Here is a 19,956-nt window from a genome sequence, read left to right as displayed (position 1 = left end):
GGCACAGTTGTGAATAGTTAAATAGATAAACATTTATTTCAAATATTTAGGTTGTAACATTAACAAATTTTTAGAAAGTACATTGATTCAAGGGCACATTTATTAATAATATAATTAACGACAAGAGAAAGGCACATTAACTTGCAAAGCTGATTGCTTAGTCTTTACCTATGTTTTTTCCTAGTCAACTCAGGTACACAAATCTATTCTCTTTAGTACCATAATACTGTTTTTGGCTACATGATTTCCCTCATTTCAAATAAATCACTAATCAAATTCAGGAATATCGTCAAAAGAATAGCCAGGCACTTGCTTGTATGCATAATAGGCAATTCGTACATGGTACGCCCCTGGGATAAACATCAGTAACCCCAGAATAATCATTGGCCACATTCTGTCTGAATAGTTTAGTATTATGTGGCCACTAACAACCAACGACCCAAAAATGAGTAAAAATGTGCCCACGACTAGTAACATAGAAGCCAAACAAATAGCCTTCCATGGTATATTTCCATGGGCAGGTGTAATAAACTGTGCATCTATAAACCCATTGTCCTTATCAGTAGGTGCTAACTTTGTGTAATCTACGTGGTCATAATCGCGACCCCTCCTTCTGGACATTTTAAGGTCATCCAAATATTCTGCAAAGAAACAGTGTTGATACAAAATGTATTTACCCTCTGATAAGGCGAATTTTTAGAAGATTCATAGGGAAATTGAATTAACCTGTGATGGAATGTAAACTCATTGTCGGTAATAGAGAAATCTGACTGGTAGTTGTGCGACCATTATCGTATTCGGTCGTTAGGGGGCTTATAGATTTAAAATTCATGACGGGGATCAATAATGAACACTCCCTTTATTTAATTAATCTAAAATAATAGAAACGGGGTTTAGCTTATGCTAATAACTTGCCTTTAACATATATCCAGAACATCTGCTTTTTATTTTGTTTCCTAACTTAAGTATTTTTTTAAAAATTTTTTGTGTTTAATCTTGTTGCGTTTGGACTCACTATAATATGTTCTCCTTGAAATTTAAAAACTAACACTTAATTTAACTAAATTTGTAGTAAAATTATTCAACTGCACGTAACAACAAAAATTGCTGGCTGACACGTTATTTTAGGAGAAGTTTCATTTTACATAATCAATAAACTCGGACAGAGGAACAGGGTTGTAATGGGGAGAAAGTAAATTTTTGTCCAGTTTTTTTTAAGAATGAAATGCCTTCTATACATATTTTTTAATTTTTGCTTCAATTTATAAACTGATGCAAAGAGAAGAATGACACTAAGACACTGTTACAATAATATACTAGTGATTATTATTTATTATACCAGTTGTGATTAGTTACATTTTAATTAGATGTAAGCAGAAAAACTTGCAACATTGTAATAGATAATTCCTTTTATACCGTTATATTCACAACGTTTCATAAAAATTTAATGTCATATTTTTTGTATTTCATAAAAATTTGTTTAGATTAAATTTTTGCACTCGTATGTATTATAAAAGATATACATATGTGACATAAGTTAATTTGTAATTTCAAAGAGGTTTTCAACCTTTTAATGAGAGTATTGATGGTATTGATGGTGTGTAAACATTAAATTACAGCTTTATGAACATAATTACTGTTAATAATTTATATAATAAAGAAATCTTAATTTGAAGTTGGAGTTTGCGTATTTTGTTATAAATACATTTTCATCGCTGAGACATTTTAATAAGACAAGTGGGCGTTTGTGGTCAATGGCTTTGAGTTTGAACACCCACTTGTAAACATTATAATTATGAATCAATTTAAAAGAACCCTCTGATGATCAGGAGGCATTTTGCAAACCTTGAACTCGAAGCTTTTAATTTCCTCGAAAAATGTGTCTGAAAACCTACAGCTTCTTTTTTAATTTTTTGCTACCCACACTTGACATTTCTATTTTCCTTATTTAGGACAATTAGCGATAGCAATGGTATCTATTGTCCTAGCGACATATCGCATTTTTCCTGCATATTTTGCGCAACTTCGGTGCGTCGTGTGCTACCATTTCACTTCCCACCAAATCCTGTGTGAGGGCAGCTGCAGTACAAGGGGAGCGCTCGGGGGCTGCAGACCTCTCCGCACCCTGCGAGTCGATCAATGTGCTTTTCCTCCTATCACTCGTTTGCAAATACTCCGGCACACGAGATACACATTCTTTTACTAAATCCGGTTTCTTTCAAAGTTTAAAGACATTATACAAAGGACTAAGGAGGAGGTTTTCTTAAATTGCTCGTCTTAAACGAGGTAAAGTATTAAACTTAGTTAAGTGTTTCGTGTTGAAAAAAACCGAAGTAGCATATTTCGTTCGAGTATCACAAATTTCAATATTGGGGTAGGAAGATTGTAATTTATGTAATACCATGTTGTGCAATTTTATGACTCAACACTCGCGGGCACGTTTCCCTTACATAAACGATTTCAATTTTGAAATGATTTTATTTTGTTTTATGGTAACTTATATAGCGGTTTTATTAGGTAACTAACTTTATTTCAAACTTTTTTTTTAATAAAGTTTATTAATTTTTCTAGTTGTGCTTTATTTTACTCAACTTAACTTTAATGAGTGTTATAAGCAAGACATGTGCTTCATTTTTAGCAATGGAAGAAATATTGTCGGAGGGGAAAAATTTCAGATTACTTGAAGACTCAGAACTGCCAGACATAATTGAATTTATTGGACAATTTTTACCTCACTCAATTAAGGTGAGATTTTATTCGTTTTTTTGCACTTCGTATGTTGTAGAATGCAACTTTTTGATATACTTTAAGAAAAGCTTTTATCTTTTTGGTGGATGCGCCAGGCTAATTTCAAGTATTAGAAATTATTTTGTGTGAGATTTGGGAAACATGTAAAACAATATTTTGGGTATATTATTACAAATTATGGGTACATGTGTTAGTATGTTTTTTTATTATTATTAACTTAAAATGGCTTTTAATAAAAATTACTTGTTTATTCTAATTATTAAATGAATAAAAATTGTCGAGAAAAGTACTTAAGTAAATACAGTAGATAAATAAATTTACTTTATTTTAAACTAATTACTGTTAATTACGACAACTTTAGTGAGAGTTGTTCAAGTTGCGAATTGATAGTAGACGAATTTCGCTAATTCTGTAAACTCCGTCGTTTATAATAACTGCTAGGATTGAAGTTTATAACTAAAATTATGAAAAAAATTGATTACAGTTACGGACATCTTTTAATGTGTTAAAGTATAGAATAAAAATGAAAATTAAAAAGGGATAATATCCAACAAGCGTTTTTTTTTTATTTCAAAAACTAAAGTGTTACAAATTTTTAGATAAAACACAACATGTTAAAATTTTGTTTCTAAAATAAATAACAGACAGGATGATTAAACTGTACAAAATAATCGGGGCGAAGCCAAGATTTTACTATCAATCGCGTTTGTTATATTTGTGTAAAAAAAAATTTCTGAAAAGTTGACGATATTTTGCTGTCCTAGTTTTTTATGACTTTAATAGTACATATTTTAAAAAAGGAAAATTTAATCCTAGGCAAAACGTTATACAGGGTTATTCATAAATATGAAGCAATAATCTTTGAATCTCAAAAACGTCCTCTAAAATGATGTTAATTTTTATAAAAACTCGTGTCCTATCTCTACTGATAAGAATTTTACAGCCCTTGGAATTTGGGTATGGAAATTTGTTTTTTTTTTTAATAACTTAGGAACCATTTGACTAAAATTTGACTAAATTTGGAATAGTTACTTGCTTTATATTTATGAATAACCCTGTAGATAAACAAAAGTAAACAATAATTGTTTTATATAAAAACTTTTTCGTCGTTTCATGTTGTTATGATATACATAACATTTAACAATTTACAATCGTTAAACTGTCAATATCACCCTAGTATCACACAGAACTGTTAAGAGATTTTAATAGCCCGACTTTCTCTTTAACGCTCGGCTTTTTGGCAGTTTAGACCTTCAAATATTGACATTTTCTGAATTTGAAAATTATTTTTTTAATATGGTAATTTAATGTGACGAAAAACGTATGTATTGAATGGTTTGATAGAACGTATTATTTTTTTCTCTGGCTTAAATTAGATAAATCCGACTTAACTAATTATGAATTAACATAAATTAACATAAAAAGAACTTGTTGAGCTTCTAACACCTCTTGGATGTTATTGTTTTGAATAATTTGAGACAACAAAAAATATATTTTAAATTCTTAAATATGTAAAATACTCTGGAAATTAAGAAAAGTACAAATCAGGCAAACTAATAAATGTAACTTCCTGAATCAAAAATGAAAAAGAAAAAACGCTTGAATTACTTCTCAAACATTTGTGAGAACGATAAGTCTTAAGCCAAATAAGGGACTTTTTAAGAAATTACTGTGTATTGCGTTAAATAAACTGAAACTATTATTTTAAATAAAATTAAATTTATTTCCACAACAAAGAAATAATTAAATAAATACTCGTATTTATGTACAAACTTTGATCGTGTGTATCAAAAAATCTTTTATTCAAAAATCACGCAATATTATTAGCATATTTTATTTCTGACATGCACCTACTGCTTACCTGGAAAACAGTCTGCAGAAAAATTCCGACACTCTTATTAACCAAGAGTTAAATGAAACCACTTAATTTACATTTCCACACGTTTTGTTGCCATTTTCCAGTTCCACCAAACACTGAAAACCTATTTGAACGATCGTGTTTGGGACTTCCATTTCTACGTGACGAAAACGTGGCCTGATCAACCCGTAATCCTCCACTTTCCTGGTATGACAAAAACGGTAAGCTTTTTATGAGTCTTTCCACACAGGTGAAGGTCATGCTAAAAACGAGGCATTTCAAGTGCTTTAACAACACGATCAAGAAATTCTCTTGCAAACGTAGTCTCTAATAAAGTCGGCTAATTGGGGGATTAGAAGTCGTGAAAATTGGTCTTAAGTAGTTATAAGTTGACTATTGAACGAGCCTCGAGACGTCACGTTAGAGGTTTTTTTTTTTGTAGACTTTAGTGGAGTTGAATAGCCACAATTTTGCTAAATAGGGGGAATTCAGATTAGGCTAAGCGGATAACATGTCAATCCAAAAGGCTTTTTTTAACCCAATCACCGCCTTTTAATGAATTAGTGAGGGAAAAAGGGTTAATGAATTAGTTATTGGGTTACTTAACGGGGATTTTCAGCCGACTGATAAAAGGGAGAGAACTTGTATTAGAACGGTTCTGATTAATTTTTTACGGAAATAAAAGAACCGCTGAGATTCTTTTAACTATTCAATAGTTTACTCTTGTTGCTTTTAAATTTGCGATAAAAGATTAATTTCTATTCATTTTGAATCGAGTTGCTTCAAAGAAACGTCCGTATTTGTTTATTGGAATGGTGCAACAGAGTTTTTAGTCATTGATTATTTTTGAGCAAAAATGGCTTTGGAGGCTTGGAAGGGAAATAATTTCACGTTTTATTTTACGGTATAGTGGCACCAATTGACATCGATCGATGCGGGTGTCTCAAATTTCTCTTGGAAACAACGTCTTTGTTGGAAGTATTACAAAAGAAAGTTTAAATATCTGAAGATTTACGGCCCTATTAAAAAAAAAACAAGCGGTCACTACTTACATAATCATCAACTAAATAAAGGAGGAATTTACTGGGTCCTTGGCCCACTTGGCTTTTTGCCTAATTTCTTACGGGGATATTGCGGAAACCCGAAAGCCCTTCCGTGACGAGAACCACTATGAAATGAATAATGAATGCAAAATTGTTGCCTCTAGTGTTTATTTGGAAATTGTAAACTCACACTAGAGGATTTATTTTTAGGGTTTTAGACTTGTTTAAATGGATTTTTGGAGAGCGGGATAAGAGGATTGTACTGAATGCTTATAACGACCACCCAAGGCCTAAAGACATGGTTCTTAGTATGGCTCTCTACTTATGTCCTTTATGTTTATATTTGAAGGCAAATGTGCAATTTGCGATTTTATTTGATTTTGCGATTATTTTCGTAAACGCATGCAATCCTTGGCTAAAAATTTATCAATACCAAAGTAAACAATACAGAGGGCAAATGGAACCTTACTTAGATTTTTTTTTTACTTTTTAATACTCGACACTAAAACCACTAAATCATTTCTTACGCACCATTAGCGATACTAATGTTGCGTATCTTTTGATTAATTAGAGAATGTGCTTTTAGCCTAACGGGAAAATTTACGAAAGCTTCAGTGTTTTTTGTCCCTGCGATCAACTGGAGCATTTGCAACTTTTAGCAGAAGAAGATGTTCTAATCGATTGGACACAACCAATCTATCTCAACTTTACACACGCTAACATTATGAATAAAATCGAAGAATTTTACAGTAAGATAGGAACGATAGAAAAACAATATGGAGACATTTATGTTATTACCGAACCAACCAAGGAGGAAGACAGTACAAATGTGTAAGTGGAAAAAAAACCTAAATATTGTTTTCTTAGTTATTCGGTGAAAAATTTACTAAAAAATTTTATAAGATATTGTCCTTTTATACAGGTGCGCCAGAACTCGCGCCCCAGAGAAAAATTTCGAGTAAGACCAGGAACATGGTCAAACATCTGTCAAAAAATGTTGACATTTGACATTTTTTTTATGTCTATTTAACGATACTGATGATCTTGTATACAGGGTGTCAATTTTAAAACTTGCAATCGTCAATATCTCTAGAATTAAAAAAAAGTTATTGAGAATCACTCAAAACCGTTTCGGTGGTTTTTAGGGGGAATCAAAATGGCATGGTAAGTAACGCCCACCCTTCAAGCCACAGCCAATTTTAAAATTTTAAATGGCACGACCCTACTTGCGATATATCGTTGGAAAGCCCATAAAAGCGCTTTTCAAAAATGTCATACAACAGCCTATTTGGTAAAGTTATTTTTCCAATTATTCAAAAACGAAGACGTTATTTCATTTTTTCATTTTTTTACTATATTCAAGGGTGGGTGGAGGTGTGTCACTTATCATGTCATTTTAATTCCCCCTAGGAACCATCAAAACGGTTTTGAGTGATTATTAATAACTTTTTCAGTTGAGAGAAATTGACGATTGCAAGTTTTAAAATTGACACAGTGTATGTTATTTTTACAATTATTTGGTAAAGGTGCAAAAATTTTGCCAATAAAAGCCACAAATAACATTGAACAGAGTTACAATTTAGAATACAGCTTCTTTATTGTTTCCTCTTCTAATAGACTGTAGCAAAAATAAATGGAAAATTATTTTTCCAACAGAAATAAATAGAATCAAAGTGCAAATTTTAAACTCTCATAATTTTTATAGATAAAATTTTTTTAACATTTTTTCATGTTCCTGGTATCTTACCTTATTTTCTCTCTGGGGCGCGAGTTCTGGCGCACTCTGTATGTCAACATACAGACCTGTCTTTTTTTAGGTATACTTAGTAGTTTCAAAAAAAAAAAAATTTAACGCATCATATAAATTGTTAAATTTAATTAATTTATTAAAAAAATATACCAAAAGTATTTAAAAAAAAAAACTAATAATTTAACACTAAGTGTAATAATAATAAAGTTTATTACTAAGCTACTGATTTTTGACATTTATTTTTTTTGTTATGTCCTAAATAATCAGTAGTTTTTTTTTTTAATTGAAGCTGATTTTGTGGACTTTTACTATTGCAAAAAGAATCATTTAGTAGCCACCTAAAAAGAATTGCAATGGTTTTTAGGACACTTTTTTTAGTTAATAAGATTTTAATTTTTTCAAATTATTTTGAGTAAAGTGTTTTTTAATGTTTTTTTTTTAATGTAAATTTAATTACGAGTATGGCCAAAAGAACTGGCAAAAAGCAAAAGATCTCGCTTCAAGTTTGATTGGTTTATTTGTTGTATGATTGTTTGCCTAATTCGCTCACAATATTTAATTTAAAAAATATATATATTGTTGTGGTGTTGCATTTTATGAGTCACGTCGAACTTAATCTTCCAATGTTTGTGTTGCTGTTTCAGGGTATTCGCAGAGGATGCGGAGATGCTGCAGTTGACTCCCGAGAATGCTCAAACCATCCACGAGTTATACCCCGCAAATCACATGGAATGTGTTGAAATTTTTGAAAAACTAATCGAAAAACTCCCTTGTTATGGAGTGTTCTCAGCTACAGGTGAACTAGCAGCGTGGATGGTCCAATCCTATTATGGAGCAATGTTTTCGATGCAAACGCGACCTGAATATAGGAGAAAAGGCTACGGTCTTATCCTCGCCAAGTACCTGACCAAAGTGGTGACAGAAAGGGGTTATCTACCTTTCGTCGTCATCCGTCCTGAAAATGACGCATCCAAAGCTCTGTATGCTAAATTAGGGTTTAAAAAACATTTCGAAACTGTGAGGGCTATTTTGCGTCCGCACGAAAGGGCCAATGACGAGCAAGGGGGAGGGACGGAGAAGCAGTAAAGTGATTTGAAACTTTATTTTTTCTAGCAGAAAATATTTATTAGGCTGCTGACGCACATTTTAAGCTAGCAGCTTACAACCGATTAGCTTTTTTTTATGAATTGAGAAATTTTTCTATCGCTTCCAAAATTACAGACTGCTCTGCAAAAAATTATTCAAAAACTGCGACTTCCATCTTCGGTGGGCTACAAAAGTACAAATTGCACTTTAAATCTTCTGCACAGGAAAGGAAAGTAGAATACAAATTACGATCCTACATATCTCTGACAGTTATTTGCTCAGCACTAAATAGAAAATAACACCAAAGCTAAATTATGCATGAGCAAAGAATATTTTTTGTTTTTGTTCCTGTTTTGTGCAGAGAAATTAAAGAAAAATGCACATTCACATATGTATACTTCACTCAAATTCTTCAAGCAACGATAATTTATTATTAGATTTCCAAGTATTGTGCGCTACAATTTTTGAAGCCCATCAACTTTACTCTCGAGGCTTAATTTAACAAAATATCTCTAATATAACCGATTATTAAATGAGGAAATTGTATAATAAATAATGAAAAATATATTACTGCTTAAGAAATTTATAAAGGTTGACAATTTGATTGGTTTAAAAATTGTTTCAGTCACAATGTAAGACACCTGTTTGTTTTTGTGTCGTTCAGTCTCAAGTCTTTGAGTAATTTATTGTATAAATTTGGATGAGAATTCAATTAGACTTTTTAAAACATCCTTCCTCATAAGGGCTGTGCTATTCATATATAAGACAAGAAAAAATCAAGTAAAAATGTACCTTGTTTCAATTTTTTTAATACGGTACGAAAAAGCACATTTTGTATACATACTTACTATTTGCCACTAAAACGTTTTTATTTGTCTCATTCCTCACTTTGTAGTAACGAACACAAAAACAACATGGTTAGAACACAGGCAAGGGAAAAGTGTAACGATGTGCTACATGTGCGTTTACTTACATACTTCTAAAATGCTCAAATCGTATTGCATAAAAATTTTGACAAAACCGTAACAAACAATGGATTTTTTGGGAACCGTGTGTAGTGTCTACTTATGAATTAACTTTATATACTGTGATTAAAGACTATCAAAGACTGAAATGGGGAAACATTGTCTAGAAAGGGTTAGTGTAGGTGTTTTATATTTTGGCATGGTTGCGGTTGTGTCAATTCTAGCGCACGTGTAGTCACCAAAGATCGTTTAGTGCTTTAAATCCACCATATCTAATTTTTATAGGATGGTGTAAAAACTTTAGGATGAAATCTTAGGACGATTGTAAGCTGGCTCTTTAACTTCCTGTTGTCAGTTTCAATTTTATGAAACTTTCAAAAAGATAGTGCAGGCCGGCCATTGTGATATTTAATTGTAGTTTCTAATACAGCAGAAAAATAAGCTTTGATTATACGCACTAGAGTATAGTCAAAGAGGTGTATTAGTTTTCGAAAACTAAAAAAGCGTTGCCTATATCTTTTTAAATTATTGCGGCAAAGTGCGCTTGTTGCCCAGTTAAAAAATCATCCTCTTTATGAAATAAACAGATTGGCGTTGACAGTTTTTAATATAATATTACAATAAAAATCATTCCATTCATTAATTTAAATTGTGTGTAATACTTAGGCCTATAGAAGATAGAGATACACATGATTAGAATGACCAAAGAGGAGTTCCCTAAATGCAAACGAGGCAATAATAAAAACTTCTAGAAGTTTGCATCTAGGTGACTAACCATCGAATATATTTTACTTCATCAAAAATAAAAATATAAATAAACCTGTGATTCTATTTTTTATTTGATTTAACTAAATAACCCATACAAATTTATTTAAATTTAAATTTCGCTCTCTTGTTTGATGATAACAAAGTGTAGAACACTAGAAAAGAATTTATTACAGTGACCTGTTTGTGACAAGTTGGTTCTTGTTGCGTAGATGTCGCTGGTGTTTTTGTTATTGTCGGTTTTATTTTTGTTTTATTTGTGTTCCTTGAGAGATCACGTGTGTTTGTGACTTTGTGAGTACCAAGGCCGCTAATATCATATCCATAGCCAAGTTCTGCGCTGACGTCAGCGAAATTAAGTGTTTGCAAATAAAGGAAATGGCTGACAATGTGGACGATCAAAGTGTGCTGTGTATCAAAACAGTGGTTCTGACAATCGTCAAAGACGCCTAAAACCGTTCGTTTTTCCAATTGGACAATGATGATCGAGTTGTCATTTCGTTAAGTGATAACGTTGATATCAGTCAATCTAAAAATACAGTGTTGACGTTGCGAATTTCTTGAAAATGCTGTACATTTAAGTTTTGCACAAAGTCAACACTTTCATTGGTGCAAGTGTTCCGTTCTGGTTTCCTATTGGTGTAGGAAATTGATTGAATGTATTCATGTGACCTTTAATAAACCTGGTTTATTGTTTCACATATTTTGTGATTTAGCATAAAATTGTTCGGTTTGTTTTGTTATCAAGTGCTTTCTCGTTTATTGTGCCGTGCTTGTAAGTGGACGTTGACGAGTGACATTGCCAGTGAGGTTCGTGAGAGGCTATCGAAGGGATCCAAAACATTGAGTCATGCTGATGGTCTGATTGTTATGGTGGATTTTTCATTGACTCGACACGGGATTTGAACTTTTATCCTTGGTACGGTGATAAATCTTTCAATTCCTTGGGTTGAAAGGTCATCTCTTATCAGTATTTTCAAATTTTACGAGTACTACAACTGTCGTCTCGATTTTATTTTGCATATTTTGTTTACTAGACCTTGTTGTTTACGTTCGCCAGTTCTCCGAGAATATTGATTCATAAAATACGAAAATACGATTGGATTGCTTGTTTTGTTGTATTGACGTATTGTTTATCTCGTTTGTTGAGTGTCACATTGGGTAATTTACCTCTCTAATACCACAACAAACATTCAGGTAGTTTGTTTTTGTTTTTAACCAACACATTCATTGTTTCAAAGAATGCTGTCCACGATTATACGATCATTATCACTTTTTTACTATTTCCCAATATTGTGTAATAATTGCATGGTTTAAATAATATTCAACGATGAATGTCAATCCATTATTTTTTTAACCTTTTTGCTGATTAACATCCCTGAAAAAACATTTACGGCTGTCATAATTTTACTAAATGTCAATATTTCATTTGAATTTTGAATAATATTAAAACAGGGCCAACTTTTTAAGTTTTGCATAACCTTGAATAATTTGATAGGGTATTTAATTTTGTATCTCTGTTTATGTCAATCCTAGATTTGACTACTTCCGGGTACATTTGAAATATTCCCATCTAAATGTAAATAAATGAAATATGTAAACACCGATTAGAATTAGAAATAAATTCAAGTTACAGCACCTACAGAATACATATCGGACAAAAAATGGAACATAAAATTTTTGACACTTTCTGAAAATCACTAAAGCAGGCTTTAACGTCAAATTTGACTTTTTAAACATTCCAAAACGTCAAATGGCCATTACGTGGACATCAGTGACATTAAATTGATAAGAGGTTACTAAGGGCAGTGTTACATTGAAGTCAACAGAATGATTTTGCTGTCCCATTTATTTTTATCTGGCATAGTACTAAAACATGTTGGTAATTTTTTGAGGTACCTATAGGTTGAACGGATGTTTAAAAATGGGCTCGATCTTGTAAAATGTTGTGTCTATTTGGATATGGTTTTTGACCTGTGAACTCTTAATCTCTATTTTTTTTATTATTGAATAATATAATACAGCATATAAATTGCTAAAATATATATAACTTTCACATTTTTTACATTTTATTGCGGATCACTATGTTATGGCTATCATTGATAAACGTGATACGAGATATGTAGTTATGAAAGTTTTTCTATTGATGTTCTAACGCAATTTTGTAAGAATTTTTTTGGAGACGTTATAAATTATTAAAAAGTGACATTTATCGTATGCAAAATGGATAAATCGGCCTCTAACATTTTCGCATGAATAACTTTTTACCTCTTTTGGATTTTTTATGAATTTGTGACATTATTTTTATTCACATTTTATTAATTTATAAATGGGTAAAAAAGGCAAGTATTGAATGAGAAATGCGAGCTATAAAATATTATCTAATAATTTGATACGTTGATTTACTTACAAAACTATTCAAATTCCAAGGAGAATAACTTGCATTGAAAATAGTTTATTAGAAAACACTTTCATTGTGATACGAGTAATTTGTGACATAGAGCTATGTTACAAAATGCACGAGAGGTTGCAACAGGGGTTTTTTATACTATTTTTTTCTATTGAGCACTTTTTAAATTGAATTTGGGTTACAATTACAAAAAATGCTTTTTGTGACGCTGAAATAGAAATACATTCTTAAGAATTGGTTGAATATAAAGAAAAAAAGATAGAAACTCGAATGAGTATTTAATACATTGATATTAAAATGATATGGTAAATATGGTAAAAAAAATTACTTAATATTTAATGTTTTTAAATAATAATAACGTGTAATTGATTGTGATTTGATGACCACAATTTGAAATTTAAACCATAGACATAAATAAAGATGATCCTCGGGCAAGCTCTCCATATTCACGATAAAAATTTAAAAAACTATGCAATCAACATTACACAACAAGCGCCGTCTTGTTGTCTATCTTGTCAACGGATGAATTCAATTTATGAGATATGAGTCCGGAAAAGTACTTTATAAAGTATTCTGGATTACTTTACGAACTATTTTATTCACTATACTCTCGATTTCAGAAAAAATAATCAAAATTTGGCTTTAAAAGATGCTTTTGTAAAGTGGCTAATTGTCAATATTATCATGTAGCATTAAGATAAATTTTTTATTTAATTATAAGGAGGATAGATTTATTTTTTATTACTCCTTTAAATTTTTGAGTTATTTTTTTATAATTTTCCGTAAGATTTAATGGTTTACGTCTGTTTAAATTTTAATTTTCATTTGTGATTTGCTCTTTATTAATTTTTTAATAACACATTGTTCACGAGCTTCGATGCATTTTTTATTAAACGTTTCATTAGGAAATGATTCATATGAACAGCTCAATTGAAACCCAATAGACACAATATTGGTTTATTTAACCTAATTGCCACATTAATTTTTCCTTGACGATATTTCTACTTCTTATAAAAAGACAAGTATTTGATTAAATATTAGTTTTCTTAATGAAACTGTTTTAATTTTGACCTACTTTTGGTTTATTATTCATTTAGAACATGTGGGACCCGGCATTACAAACAAATCCTCTTTTTACAGGTCACTACTAGTCATGAGTGATTTTACGAGGAATTATTTTGTCGATCCTGGAATAACAATCAAAGAAGAACCCTTACGTGAAGAACCGTCAATAATGAACACTTCAGCTAGTGTCCCTATTCCATCACGCCGAATAATGGAAATATCCGATTACAGAGATTTTGGAATCGATTTAGATAATTCTCAATCGCCACTTTACCCAGATAGTACGTTAGGAAATGTACAAACCCCTGACGGTTTTGAAACTACATCAGTGTGGAGCAATCGCCTGATAATCAACGATGAATCGATAAAAACAGAAGCTTTGATCCACATGGACGACGACGATATATTCCAAGTGGACAAAGCCGACCTTATTCAAGGGCCTACTCTCGCCGAACTAAACGCAAACGACGACACTCTCCTAGGTGATCTAAATTTCGACGATTTACTTCTGCCGGAGGAAACTTCGTACCTGAATATGTCCCAAAAAATGTCAACGGCATTTGTCCAAAATTCAAACCACCTCAACAACAACAGTCCAATCGTCACAGCTTCCTCGTCGTGCCCCCAACCCAGTATGTTTCTCTACAGAGACCTTGATCTACCAATCACATCGAACAACTTCGATATGTACACCTCGAAGACACCCGTTTCAGCATTCAGCCCCGTGAGTCAGAGTTCGAATTCGCCCCAATTGCAGTCGTCGCCCCTTCATGTCGGCTCGCAGAAACACAGTACTTTACACGAGTTGTTAATGAAGAGAGAGAATTACATTTCGCCAGATCGAGGGGTGGCTCCTGGAGTTCAAAAAAACACGCCGTCGTCGTCGCCCAATGTGAGAATGCCGAGGAGCCACACGTCGAGGTTGTCGTCTTCGGCTCCGACCCATGTGGGATTTGCCGATATTTGGCAAAGGAGGGAGCCGAGGAAGCATTTGCTGTCGACGGGGTCGTTGGCGGAAGCCGGATCGACTTCCTCGATTTCCACGGGAGGAATTTTGAGTCCGGATCCGCAGGATTTCTCCCATGATGAGTTTGATACGGATGAGGAGAGCGATGGGGATCATCATTATGAGGATGTCTCGTCGGAAATAGGTAAATTTATTTCAAGTTGTTGGAATTAAACAATTTGGACAAGTGGTAGTCACACTTGGCATACTTGTCTAAATATTTTGCTGATTATACGCTTACATAAGTAAGGAATATTCTGGATCTTAAATTTAGAACAAAGTACAAGGTTCTTGTAGTGTTTTCTTGAATGAAAATTTCAAAGGTTTGTTAGTCGGCATCTCATCATTTTATTGCAAATAAGGTTATTGAATGATAAAAAGACCATTACTTCGACAAGTTAATTGGAAAGTGGTGACTATTATATTCGAAAGTTCAAAACAAACTGTTCAAACAGAATTATTTTAATTTTTTCTTCAACATTACAAGTAAAAATAAATGAGTATTCTGAACACACCTTATTTTTAATATTGAAAAAAATAAATACCGATTTGAAAAAACTAGATGACAATTATTCTTTTACAAGACAAAACTAATATCACCTCAGATGCACAAATAAGTTAATTTTACTTTGAACTAGAGGCTAGAAATAGTAAACTATTGTATAAAATTTTTCATCTTCAAAACAAAAACAATCAACTCTACGGCGTAACTTTTTTTGGCATCATTTATACACGGTCAGAAAAAATACATTTTTTATTTCTGATACTGCTTGGTTGTGGTCTATAAAATATGTAAAATATTAGGAAATGAAAGAAAAACTATCATTTTTTGTCATATTTCAGAAAGTTATCTTTGACACTTATTGTAATATTTGTTAAAAATTGTTGGGACCAAAGTGAAATAAGTAGAAAACTTTAGATATGTCTAGATGGGCTATAGTTAGTTATTTTGTGTTGAAATTGGTGCTGAAAAGCGAATTTTTCATGCCAGTGTTTAAGTTGCTTTAACACGAGCATGAAGAAAGTTTTTTTCACAAGTCGAACACAATGTTTTTTATACAACCTTTATGGATTATTTTATTATTATAATAAATCAATCACTGTCGCACTGTCAGTCAATATTTGAAATGTCAAAACTATGCAACACACAATACAATTTGTTTTTTTGCAGAGAACTGTCACTTTTCACACAAAAACTTCACTTTTCACTCTAGTTGCACTTTAGCAACGAGGCAACTGTCTTAGCAATAATATTAATAATAAACTGACTTAAGATAGTGGTTAAACTTTTTTGTTAATGTTTACACTTGTTTCGTCAACCAAGTTAACATCATCAAGACGATGACAAATAAGACTATTGATAGACATTTATATTTCTTTAAAAAGATAAAAAATTCAAACTAGGAACCTTTGAAAATGTTGTTGCAACATTAATAAACAGACGAATTTCACTCATTAAAAAAATTAAACGAAATTGAAAAATGTATTTTTATTTATTTGTTTTTACCAAATAACATTATAATAAGGTTTAAGCTGTAAGATGGAAAACATTTTTTCTCATTCCTATCACATGTAATAAGTAGTAAGTGCATTTTTATTGAAACAGTTTTAACAAAACCATGAAATTTGTTTCTTAGAAAACCTCATTTGTCTTAGCAAAATTTTAAATCAAATATTGTTATAACTATACTTAAATTTATACATGTAAATAGGTTTATCTTAAAATAGATCAACAATGAATGCGATTAGATAGAATTATCTGTTTTTTTATAATTGTTATTAGTTGCATGCAGACTTAAGATCATGCAGAAGAGAACTGATCATAACATATTACGAAATCTAATAATTTTGAGTTTACATTTAACATAATTCTTTGTGATGGTGTTAGGAAAAATAAGCTTAAATAAACCGTCTGTTGTTGAAAGGAATGTCACAAACAATAGACTTATTCATAATTATCAACAAACTGAATTGAAATCATTCTTAGACTTAAAATGCAAAATTGTGTCTTCTATTAATAGAAGTACCTAATTATTTCTTTTAACAATGAAAATTCAGAACCGAATTCCATTTGGGTCGTTATTAATTAATTCATTGTTGTTATTTATTAATTTCCTTATAAATTTTTAGTGGGTGTATTGATGAAGAGTGGTCAAGGCCTATAAAAAACGGGTTAGTCGTACCTCAAAACCCGGATATGTTGTTGCCCTATTTATATTATTTTGGCTATTTTCCATTAAATTTTTCTTTTTATATAATTGCAGCAATAACAATAAACTAAGTCGAGTTATTTTTATTGCTTGTAGATTCCGATGACGACGAACATGTGCCTAAACACTCAAACAGCAAGAAAGAAAGGTATTTCTGGCAATACAACGTTCAAGCAAAAGGCCCCAAAGGGCAACGTCTGGTAATGAAATGTAAAATGGAAGATCCACACGTCCTTAACGAAGTAACTGATCCAGTTTTTAGCCCTGATTGTTCTGTTAGAGGTATAAAACATAGCGGAAAAGCGCGTAAAGGAGATGGCAACGATCTAACGCCGAACGCGCGAAAACTTTTTAATATTGGGAAAGAACTGGATAAGTTAGGACGGACTATTAACGATATGACGCCCGTTAGCGAATTACCATTTAATGTGAGACCGAGGTCAAGAAAAGAGAAAAATAAATTGGCGTCCAGAGCTTGCCGTTTGAAGAAAAAGGCGCAGCATGAAGCGAATAAAATAAAATTAAACGGACTTGAACATGAACATAGTAAGTCTCAGAATGTCACAATTATAATATTAGTAATTATATTGTTATGTAGGGAACATTCTACATGGAATTTCGCAGTGTAAGGATTTGATGATGGCTAAGCTACAACAACAGTCACCTGAAAAACAGGATGAATTGTCGGCGAGGATTGAAAATATTTTTAAAGCTGCAACAAGTACGATTTAGTTTGTTACTAATGTTATAATTAATTCTCGTGTTTTAGGATTGAAAGTTGCAGGATTTACCACAGACTACGTTAATAAGATTCTAGAAAAGATAAACAAAGGACAGCCTGTGACAGGATTAGAAGATAATATTTAAGTATAACCAAATCTGTAATTGAATCTCTATATCGCATTTTAGATTTAAGCAAAAAATATATTTTTAATTAATAATCATATTTATGTAATTTAATTTGATTACAAATTATTGTTTTATAATTACATGTAGGTACATTTTTTACATTTTATGTTGGTAGGTCGATGAGACAAGATGCAGTGTTTTGTTATAGTTCCTACTAGATTATATTGTTTTCTATTATTACATTTAAATACTTACTAAAATAAATATTAAAGTTGTTTTACGGACAATTGGAATATAATTCTAAATTCTTGTTATTTTCATTTGTTTCAGACATCACTTTTGTTACCGGTTTTTTTGTTGTTTGCAAAAGTTGCATGTTATAAAATGTTTTAATTGTTTGCATGTAAAATTATATTATCATAAATGTTGATAATTGTACAACTTTAATAAGATGTTGCATGTAGATTATAAAAATTTCGAAAGTAACGATTACTGTATTGCGCTTAATATGAAAGAAGTTGGTATTTTACTTGGCAATTATTGAAGTAAACTAAACCAAATTGACAGTGAAGTGAATCGGCAGTTATTTTTATTTATAAACTCTATTAGATCATTAGTTTTTAGGGTAGATTAAAGGTGTTTCTTAGTAAACAGTTAGCGACCTGCGTATTTCTGTGCTTTTCAAACAATTCTATGTAAAGAGAATACAACTATTTTTGAAATCATTTTGGAACGACTACTATATTTTTGTAAATCTTGTAAGCACACCAATGAATCGTTGAGAATTGTGATTAGATGATAATGTGTTCAGTTTGTGATAAGCTTTCTTTATAATGATGTAAATATAATGCAAAAGTGAGCTCAATGTAATCAGGTATTTACATTAATCCATAGGTTTTATAAAGTGACAGAATTTACATGTAAGGGTTAGAAAATAGGTTTATTTTGATAAAAGGGCTGTGTTTTAGGGTATAATTATTTGCGTGTGAGCCAAGTAAAATACATTTGATATGATGATTGACAGTATCACAAAATATTGGTCTAGTTTGTTCGAGAGTTGGTTTAAGCCTGTGATGGCCATAAATATATTTTTTCATGGAATGCAGATGATTTATCCAAAGTTTCGTGATGGTTTTTATACTTGTAGTTGTAAATATTGCCATGCTTCGATTTCTGTTTTGTATTTTCATAGTTACAGTTTACGTTAATTTATTTCTATCGGTTAAGTTTGTAACTCTGTCGATTTTTGTTTAATGTTTAAATAATAATAAATGCTATTTATAATTATCAGTGTTTCATTTAAAAACCCATATTCCATTTCAAACTTGCCGCTACAGTTTCGAAATTACACTCCCTCTTGTCTCCTGCGTTACCAGTAAACATAACCTAGTAACAATGGAAACCACTTAAGGCAAAGTTGCTGTTTGGTCAATGATGGATTGGTTGACTCAACTTAAAAATGCGAAAAAATCTTGCATGGTACAAAATAACTTGAAGAAAGTGCACTACGATTTTGGTAGTGGTAAAGAAATGGTTGAGGAGTATAACATGGACACGAATGTGGTAACTCGGAGGGCCTGGAAAGTTAAGGGTGAAATGGGTGGCGAAGGCGAATGGGACATAGAATTGGGAGACCCAGAAGTGAATCTGAATAAAGAACAAAACTTACTGATTCGAGAAAACTCTAGTCAGGTACTTGACTATTTTGATACTTGATAAAAATGATTAAGAATGAGGAAATACCTATGTTTTAGCCTTTTGTGTCCAGACGAAATACAAGAATAAACCTTGAGTGGCGTATTAGGAATTTACCATATCCTATTGAAACCTATTCAGTCACTACTGATATTGATAAAAAGTGTCTGGTTGTTAGGACCACAAATAAGAAATATTTCAAAATTTTAAGAGTTCCTGAGTTAGATAGACTGTGTATAGTACCACAACAAGAGGCAATTCAGATTGCTCACAAATATAACACATTGATTATTACAGTATGTTGATTAAATCATCATGTATATCGCAATGCTTAGTTTGTATTTTTCAGTACAAAAAACCCAAAGAATTGTTAGAATTTGAGAAAAAGGTTCTTGAAGAAGTAAACAAGATCCAACCAAAAAATTTTGGCGATATGGACTGTAAACCAAGTTAATTCTTTTATTTTTATTGATAATTAAATACATATTTATAAGAAGGATTGTATT

At 31.6% G+C, this 19,956-nt stretch overlaps 4 protein-coding genes across 6 annotated transcripts; 3 read left to right on the top strand and 1 right to left on the bottom strand.

Annotated features, from left to right (window-relative positions):
• Positions 1–10: 10 nt before the first annotated feature.
• Positions 11–1,146, bottom strand: LOC123007229 (transmembrane protein 230-like). 2 transcript variants are annotated; one of them, XM_044402406.1, is made up of 3 exons: positions 1,016–1,146; positions 727–872; positions 11–641 (listed from the first exon to the last, which is right to left on the bottom strand). In XM_044402406.1, exons 2-3 carry the CDS (start codon positions 830–832, stop codon positions 268–270), a joined length of 480 nt encoding a protein of 159 aa, XP_044258341.1. In that variant the 5' UTR covers positions 833–872; positions 1,016–1,146; the 3' UTR covers positions 11–267. The 2 variants fall into 2 exon arrangements, with proteins under 2 accessions (XP_044258341.1, XP_044258342.1); XM_044402407.1 differs by lacking the exon at positions 727–872 and having other exon boundaries at positions 916–1,140.
• A 997-nt stretch (positions 1,147–2,143) lies between these two features.
• LOC123007226 lies at positions 2,144–10,264 on the top strand. Its single transcript, XM_044402403.1, has 5 exons — positions 2,144–2,286; positions 2,639–2,745; positions 4,711–4,827; positions 6,236–6,480; positions 8,044–10,264. The coding sequence occupies exons 2-5, from the start codon at positions 2,641–2,643 to the stop codon at positions 8,483–8,485; spliced, it is 909 nt and encodes a 302-aa protein (XP_044258338.1). The 5' UTR covers positions 2,144–2,286; positions 2,639–2,640; the 3' UTR covers positions 8,486–10,264.
• A 210-nt stretch (positions 10,265–10,474) lies between these two features.
• LOC123007831 (protein CREBRF homolog) lies at positions 10,475–19,042 on the top strand. Of its 2 annotated transcripts, XM_044403299.1 has the most exons (6): positions 10,475–11,134; positions 13,766–14,841; positions 17,003–17,116; positions 17,162–17,452; positions 17,505–17,627; positions 17,676–19,042. In XM_044403299.1, the coding sequence occupies exons 2-6, from the start codon at positions 13,779–13,781 to the stop codon at positions 17,771–17,773; spliced, it is 1,689 nt and encodes a 562-aa protein (XP_044259234.1). In that variant the 5' UTR covers positions 10,475–11,134; positions 13,766–13,778; the 3' UTR covers positions 17,774–19,042. The 2 variants fall into 2 exon arrangements, with proteins under 2 accessions (XP_044259234.1, XP_044259233.1); XM_044403298.1 differs by having other exon boundaries at positions 10,477–11,134; positions 17,003–17,452.
• Positions 19,043–19,135: 93 nt separating this feature from the next.
• On the top strand, positions 19,136–19,940 carry LOC123007832 (protein DPCD). Its single transcript, XM_044403301.1, has 3 exons — positions 19,136–19,447; positions 19,510–19,746; positions 19,800–19,940. The coding sequence occupies exons 1-3, from the start codon at positions 19,187–19,189 to the stop codon at positions 19,902–19,904; spliced, it is 603 nt and encodes a 200-aa protein (XP_044259236.1). The 5' UTR covers positions 19,136–19,186; the 3' UTR covers positions 19,905–19,940.
• The last annotated feature ends 16 nt before the right edge of the window (positions 19,941–19,956 follow it).

The sequence above is a fragment of the Tribolium madens genome, unplaced genomic scaffold, assembly GCF_015345945.1.
Source record: "Tribolium madens isolate multiple individuals breed KSU strain unplaced genomic scaffold, Tmad_KSU_1.1 Scaffold_3;HRSCAF=73;Tcas5.2_LG2, whole genome shotgun sequence".
NCBI lineage: Eukaryota > Metazoa > Arthropoda > Insecta > Coleoptera > Tenebrionidae > Tribolium > Tribolium madens.
The sequence above is the reverse complement of the archived record's forward strand: the minus strand, read 5'-3'. Positions and strand labels throughout refer to the sequence as shown.

Coding starts and splice junctions, on each gene's coding strand:
- LOC123007831 (XM_044403298.1), top strand. CDS start 13,779: ATGAGTGATTTTACGAGGAATTATTTTGTCGATCCTGGAATAACAATC. Junction 17,453..17,504: donor CGGACTTGAACATGAACATA/GTAAGTCTCAGA, acceptor ATTGTTATGTAG/GGAACATTCTACATGGAATT. Junction 17,628..17,675: donor TATTTTTAAAGCTGCAACAA/GTACGATTTAGT, acceptor CTCGTGTTTTAG/GATTGAAAGTTGCAGGATTT.
- LOC123007229 (XM_044402406.1), bottom strand. CDS start 832: ATGAATTTTAAATCTATAAGCCCCCTAACGACCGAATACGATAATGGT. Junction 642..726: donor GAGTTTACATTCCATCACAG/GTTAATTCAATT, acceptor GTTTCTTTGCAG/AATATTTGGATGACCTTAAA.
- LOC123007226 (XM_044402403.1), top strand. CDS start 2,641: ATGGAAGAAATATTGTCGGAGGGGAAAAATTTCAGATTACTTGAAGAC. Junction 2,746..4,710: donor TTTTACCTCACTCAATTAAG/GTGAGATTTTAT, acceptor GCCATTTTCCAG/TTCCACCAAACACTGAAAAC. Junction 4,828..6,235: donor TTCCTGGTATGACAAAAACG/GTAAGCTTTTTA, acceptor ATGTGCTTTTAG/CCTAACGGGAAAATTTACGA.
- LOC123007832 (XM_044403301.1), top strand. CDS start 19,187: ATGATGGATTGGTTGACTCAACTTAAAAATGCGAAAAAATCTTGCATG. Junction 19,448..19,509: donor TTCGAGAAAACTCTAGTCAG/GTACTTGACTAT, acceptor CCTATGTTTTAG/CCTTTTGTGTCCAGACGAAA. Junction 19,747..19,799: donor ATAACACATTGATTATTACA/GTATGTTGATTA, acceptor TGTATTTTTCAG/TACAAAAAACCCAAAGAATT.